We start from the raw sequence: 6,897 nt of genomic DNA, 5'->3' as shown, positions 1-6,897 counted from the left end.
TATATATATATATATATTTACTTCCTTTGCACCACATTTAATGTAAAATTAAATTGGGCACCAATGATGTAAAAATAATAGACTATAGGCTTAATGATAAACATAAATATGTAATGCTAAAGATAAATACAGACATTACCTTTTATTTTAATGTATTTGTTTTCCCTGAAACATTTGTATTTAATTCTACTTTCATGTATTGTTTCTGATCCACGTTTCGGTCAGTTAGGCGAACTCTTAGAAAATATGTCTAAGCGGCCTCCTCCTGCTGACAGACGACTGTTATTTATTAGTTCTATGACCACTGCTTATTACAGCAGGTATTTTATAGCATCAATAATAAAATAAGATCTAATAAAATTCTATACCAATATAGAAAATAATTGAAAAAGCAGGGATCCGCTTACGAATAATGCATGAACAAAAAGACGTAAACGGACCGCATACAGCAAAACAAAATGTCAGATATGATTTTGACAAGGAAAAAGAGAGATGAGAACGGCTTCTTAAAGGTGGACCGGCAAAACTGAAAGATTGGGCCTAGACGATAAAAGTGGGTGTTAATCTGTGATAACCCACGAAAACTGATTGTCCAGTTTGGTTTTACGTGGGTCCAGAATTGCTGGCACGGTTCTTGAAAAATCTAAATCTCTCCAGACTGTCGCACGTGGTTGGAAAGCCTTTTTACCAATACCGCGTAAAACACCTCTGCTCCGGAAAAAAATGTGTTTTGAGACAAATCTAAGAGAAGAGAGAGCGAAGAGAGCAGTCACCTCCACTTGGTGCGTCTGTTCTGGAACCAGGTTTTGACCTGTGCGTCGGTCATCTTCAGGGCCTTGGCCAGCGCGGCGCGCTCGGCAGACGCCAGGTACTTCTGCCGGTGGAAGCGCTTCTCGAGCTCGCAGATCTGCAGCCGGCTGAACGACGTCCGCGGCTTCTTCTTCTTCGGCGGAGTGCGATTCTGGTACGGGTGACCTACACGGCGTGTGACAGTGAGGGGTGAGAGAGAGACTTGACGGGGACGGTGGTCAGGAGGGGACAGGAGAGCGGGACACGCAGGGAGAAAGACAGGAAGAAGACAGTGAGCGTAGAGAAGCGGTAGCTAAACACAGGAGCTGGTGTAGCTGTTACAAGAACATCAAATTTTAGCCATTAAAAAAAAAAAAAAGTAATCAACTTTGTAAAAGTATGGTCTAATCACATAATTACAAATAAAAAAAAAACATATATTTTTTTAAAGGTGTTTAATACTTTAAAAAAATTATTGCTGCCTATATTAACTATAAAATGACAGAAAATATTCTATGATTTTATGGTTTAAGACATTTTCTCAGAACTTTCAAAAACGTGAGAGGTATTCACAGTTTACTAATAAAAAAAACTGTAGGCTACAGTTTGATTTTGGGTTTAGTGAGAGGGAAAAAATGCGAATGTGCCTGAACAATGAAGTATTTTAACTAAGCGGTATGTATGTGCTGGATTGGAAATCAGCTTAAAATGTTTGTGTGATGAACAGAAGCTTAAAGACTGAGCTAAAGTCAAACTAACCAGCTGATAAACTAAAGGCGCATCGCAGTTGGTTGTCAAGGAAACACTGTATTTGCCAACTTAATATGTTTTTTTAAATCATCATTTTTATTATTTTACGTAACAATTTTATAACTATTTTATAACTATTTTGTAATCCTAACAATTTTATAACTAATTTAAATAAACTATATATATATAACTTAAAAGACTTTCAAATAGAAAATATTATTTCTAATGAAAAATATCGATTAAAGTTCACCCTAAATGTTTGAAAACGACAACACCTCTTCTATCGGTTAAAGTCTATTTTATTCGTGTGTTGTTGTGGTTGCCGTGATTTTCTTTTCTCCTACTGATTGATGTCTTTTTCTTACTTTGATCAATTTACAAGACATTAAAAACCAAGACAGCCTCAGCGCTGTAGATCCGGGAGCTCCACTGGAGCACAGAGAGAGCAGAACAAAGGCAGCAACAGGATCGCAGAAAGAGCAGTGGGACCAAAGAGACAGCTCCAAGAGGAAGCAGCGACCGCATCCTATGTGACCAACAATTACACATATTTACATCTGTAAATATTTCGTAGTATAAGATATTCTAAAAATGTGCGAGATTGCTTTAACATGAAGAAAAAGTTATTATTCCACAAATTCTTATTTTGCTAAACGACAAAACAAAACAAAATTTAGTTGCTTTGCATGAGGGCCTGTAATGGCAACGGCCAGGCTTTAAATTGTCGTTAAGTCTACTTATTATTATTATTATTATTATTATTATTATTATTATTATTATTAATAATAATAATAATAATAATAATAAATACCTGTGAACCTGTCTTTGGTGTAGCGCCGGTTGCTCTCCATCCACGGGAAGGTGAGCGCGCTCAGGTTGCCGACGCCGCCGCTAGCGTGAGGCGGCATCGCGGAGCCGCCGCCGCCGCCGCTGAGAGGAGGCCGGTGCGCGGGGACGCGGATGACCCCGGCAGAGTTCATGTTAGTCCCGTTCATGTTCACGCTCATGTTCATGTGATAAGCTCCCCCGAGAGACGCCATTCCACAAGATCCGGCGGTGCTGTTGTATCCGCTGCCGCCGCCGCCGCCGCACGCGAAGCCTCCCACTCCCCCGGCACTGCCGTTGTACGCTGGGTGACCGTAGTCCGGCTCGGGCATCCTCGAGCCCAGCATGCAGCTCTGCTCCACGTTGCTCAGGATCTGGTCGATGCCGAAGCTGATGGGCTCCACGTGCGCGTGCTGCTGCAGATGCGCCCCCAGGATCCCGATGTGATCCATGGCGCTCGATGCGCTCCCGTCGGCTCCCGTGGCCCACGCGCTGCTTCTCACTGGATCTGCTTCTCGTTATCTGGCTGCGAGGAACGCCGCGCGCGTCTTTCTGTGGGCTCCCCTGTACCCTTTCCCTCCCTCCCCCAACCCTCTGCTGTGCGGGGCCATCAATCAAGTTGCCAAGGAGACAGCAGCACGACGTCCTGCACGGCCTGCAAACTCAGAGAGAGCTTCTCAGCCTTAAGTCGATACACTCCCCAAGTCACCCCCTCACACACAAGGCCCATTTTATTTTTTAATACTGTTTTCCTCTCATCTGTCGAGAATCTGACATGTTATTATCTTTTCAAGATGTTCTTTTCCTTTTTCGTCCGGTGGACAGTCTGTAAAGTTCATTTTCTAACATTTTTTTCTCTTTCTAAGCACTTTCTGAAATTCCGACCCTCAGACAAATGAACATGTACGGATTAGATTTTTATGGTTAGAGTATTTTAAGAACACATTCAGATTTAGCTATATTTGAGCAGCATCAGCTCAAATATGCAGATCCCATTATTTCCAAAAACAAATGCCCCCCATCACACAAACACATAAATAAATAAATAAATAAATAAATAAATAAATAAATAAATAAATAAATAAATAAATAATCAAGATATAAATGTATTGATTATAAGACTTTACAAAACTGAACGGAAAAAATATGCCGAATTAATCTCAGAGTGATTTTTTTCTAAGAAAAACTTATTTATACAAGATAAAGCTGCGATTTTGTTTTTGTCATTTTCTAAAGAGACATGCTCCAATATATAAAATAACGACATTTGCATGCTGATGCACATTAATTGCAGCGTCAAAATGTGTAATTAATAATTACAACGCAATGGTTAAGTTAAAAACAAAAACAGGAGCCTGCCATTAAAGAAATAATAAAGCAGTGCATTTTAAGCAAGTTTGACTTTGGTTCATATAAAAATTTTTTTATACTTTATAATAAAACGGCCAATTTAGCTGAAATGATCCAGAAAGCCTATAGATGAAAAATGAGCGGCTCTTAATGCGCCTTATTGCTGGGGATGTGACGCTATTATTAATTCATGTTTAGAGGGATGACACGGCTGCAAACACCGAACCTCTCCTCGTGGATTTTCTTTGTTTTCATGTTTTTTTTCTCTGTTCCTTCTATTTTCTCCGAACCCAAACCTCCCTGGGATCTGTTCAGGATAAACGGCAGCAAGAAATAATAATAATAATAATAAAATGGTGAGATTTCAAACGGGTCAAGGAATGCTGATCTGCGGTTGTTTTTGCAACTCCGTTATATCGAAGGAGATATTAATACTGTGAACAGTTGATCATAAATAACGCGCAGCAGCCCACTGAAAAGCCAAACAATTAAATGAAAATTAAACCGAAAGCCTCATTGATTTTCTCTTGCCAACGAACGCCGCTGGGACTTCATTACTTAACGCTGTGGGTACTTACATATTAATATTTTATACAGTCTGAAATCTTCTCATTGGCCTACTGAGTCACATCAAATTTTAATGCCGCTGGTAGCCAATAGGTGCACGGACCTGGAGCCCTCGGTTCAGACGTAGGCCAATAAATGATCATCCGGGACAGGAGTGATATGAAATGCAATCATGCAGTATAAGGCGGTATTTGGAGACAATCAGCTGGTGTTTACCATTTATCTTCTGCATAATCGATAACGTTCATTTCAACGACCAACCGGTTTTATTCGCTGAATTCAAAACATGACGGTAATTCTATTTTACCGGGACGTTTTAAATCCTGTTGAGCTACAAAGTTTGTCGGTCAAATTCAGCTCAGAATGACATGTTTTGTTTTTTTTTTTGTTTGTTTTTTGTTTTGTTACAAACGTTGTACTTCGTAACTGTGAAGTTCAAGTCAGAGAGAAAAATCCAAGGGGATTTGTATGTAGTCTTTAACAAATACAACAAAGCTGTTACACCTCTTCCAATTTTTAAGTAAACAAAAGTTGTATTATTTGAGTCACACTTAAAAAACATCTTACACTTATAGTTTTGCCCAAATGACCCAAACCAAAATAGTACAAACCAAATCTGCATACCTCTGTCCGAATAAAAGTACTTGCGAATATTTCTTCGTCACTCACAGGCACCCCTTCACAGATTCCATACAAGTCACAAAATATAAAAGCTCTGCTCTAATATTTTAATATCAAATTTCACTCAGTCCAGTATATTTGGAGCAAAACTAATTCAATCAGTAGACACATTTTTTAAAATATTATTTTTCCTTAACACAGACACACAAGTCAGTAAATGCGACTACACGCGAATCTGCTGATGTGAGTCCCAAATCCTGCTTTACGAGCAGAATTTATTCACGCGCTACGATCATAGACATAATGTATATGGCTACTATAGTTACACCAGAACGTCTGGCTGCACTTCCGGTGTGTAGCACATATTAAATGGTCAAAACACTCCACCAGCTCATAAAGATGCATAAATTAAAATCGTATGCGCTAAATATTGTTTTAAGGTTTACGTAGCCTCTTGGGATCACCTAAATTGAGTGACGCCACGCTGAAATTACAAAATTATTCACATCTCAGCCAGAGTTCTGACATAAATTTGTTGTCTTTTACATTCAAAGTTACAGTTATATAAAACAACTAAAACAAATGAGATGTACTATCTCTCAATTCCAAGGTCTTATGTAGCCATCATAAATATACTCTGTTCTTAACCAATTTCAACATTTGTTTAAAATCTGTCCTCAGGTGTAAAAAAGACCCCAATGTCATTATGTAGAGAAATGAAGTGAAAACAACATAGCCTCTGTCCAAAACTAAGTACACCCTTTGTGGTTCCACAGGCTTAAAGTTTAGCATTCACAATTTTACAGAAAGAAAGATTATTCACAAGAGCAAAAGATTTTACACAGTTGACAACCTTCCTAGCTGTGGTCCCAGCAACCTCATCTCAAACAAATGCAGCGTAACCCCCCCCCCCCAAAAAAAAAAACTTTAGGTCTCCATCTCTTAAGGGTGTTAGTGGCTGAATGTTAAAATTCAATACAGCAAGTTAGAAAAATGCTGAACCAGTTTGACTGCTTGTAAGGATTGAAGGAGAAAGTATTTTCTTCAGAAACAATAGGGCAATAGGACTTGCTGACCTGCAATCATCTCTGTCAGGTGTGTTACAGCAGGGATGCATCTAGAACATTCGGGGTAATGTGCCTTGAGGACCAGGATTGGAAAACACTGCTCTAGACAGACAGATGAGACCAAAGTAAGAATGTTTGGAAAAGATGCAGAGCTTCAATTCTGGAGAACACAAAACACATCCTTTCAACAGAAATGCCTCATCGACTTTCGAGCACATCGGTGGAGGGTTGATGATTTGGGCTTGTTTTTCCATCTATGACAAAGTGTCAGAAAATTAAAACAATGTGATACAGTCATAGTCCAAGACGTCAACTTGATTTGAAATGCTGAGGCGGGAAGCTGTGAGGGAATGAATGTCTGGAAGTCTCGATGAACTGGAGCAGCATCTGGAAGAAAATTGGGCCAAAGTTCTTCCACAACCTCCACAGTATACTCCACATGACTTCAGGCTCTTACACGTACCATTCCAGTTTGACTTCTTTCATGTTAAATCATGACAAAGTGGAATCAGTCGGGTTAACTGAGGTTAAACAATATTGGCATTTGGTAAACACTGATTCAATCTGATCATGTCCTTATTCGTTTACTTCATTTTACACCGAGTGGTTATCACACTGTCAGGGAACTTGGCTGGAATGGTAGTTAGCTGCGGTCTGCTGCTCTGTTTGTCAGATGCTGACATCACAACTATTAAAACTCATGCATCGCTCTGGTATATTGAGGTAATTCGCCTATTTTACCAGTTATGAGTTCTGTTTTGTCTGATATCCCATCACAATTACAAATAAATGTTATCTTTGAAGGACTTATTTTAGGTTTAGTTTATTTACGAATCCAGTTAGTTACAAATAAGTACAAGAAAACTACATTGCCAGAGACTTTTACAGTGCATGTGCCGCTGTGGGATCAGATTTTCTGCGTAAGCAG

At 39.3% G+C, this 6,897-nt stretch overlaps 1 protein-coding gene across 2 annotated transcripts in view; it reads right to left on the bottom strand.

Moving 5' to 3' along the window:
- tlx1 (T cell leukemia homeobox 1) overlaps positions 1-3,070 on the bottom strand; it is a 4,520-nt gene extending 1,450 nt beyond the window's left edge. Inside the window, exons 1-2 of one of the 2 annotated variants that reach the window (XM_008428929.1) lie at positions 2,351-3,070; positions 774-1,011 (exon numbers count right to left, since the gene is read on the bottom strand). In XM_008428929.1, the coding sequence (XP_008427151.1) occupies positions 774-1,011; positions 2,351-2,816 (704 nt within the window). In that variant the 5' untranslated portion in view covers positions 2,817-3,070. The remainder of the gene's footprint in view (positions 1-773; positions 1,012-2,350) is intronic. The other variant, XM_008428930.1, reaches the window with a different exon arrangement.
- Between the last annotated feature and the right edge of the window lie 3,827 nt (positions 3,071-6,897).

This window comes from Poecilia reticulata, linkage group LG15 (assembly GCF_000633615.1).
Source record: "Poecilia reticulata strain Guanapo linkage group LG15, Guppy_female_1.0+MT, whole genome shotgun sequence".
NCBI lineage: Eukaryota > Metazoa > Chordata > Actinopteri > Cyprinodontiformes > Poeciliidae > Poecilia > Poecilia reticulata.
Note: the sequence above shows the minus strand (reverse complement) of the source record. Positions and strands in the feature narration are given on the sequence as shown.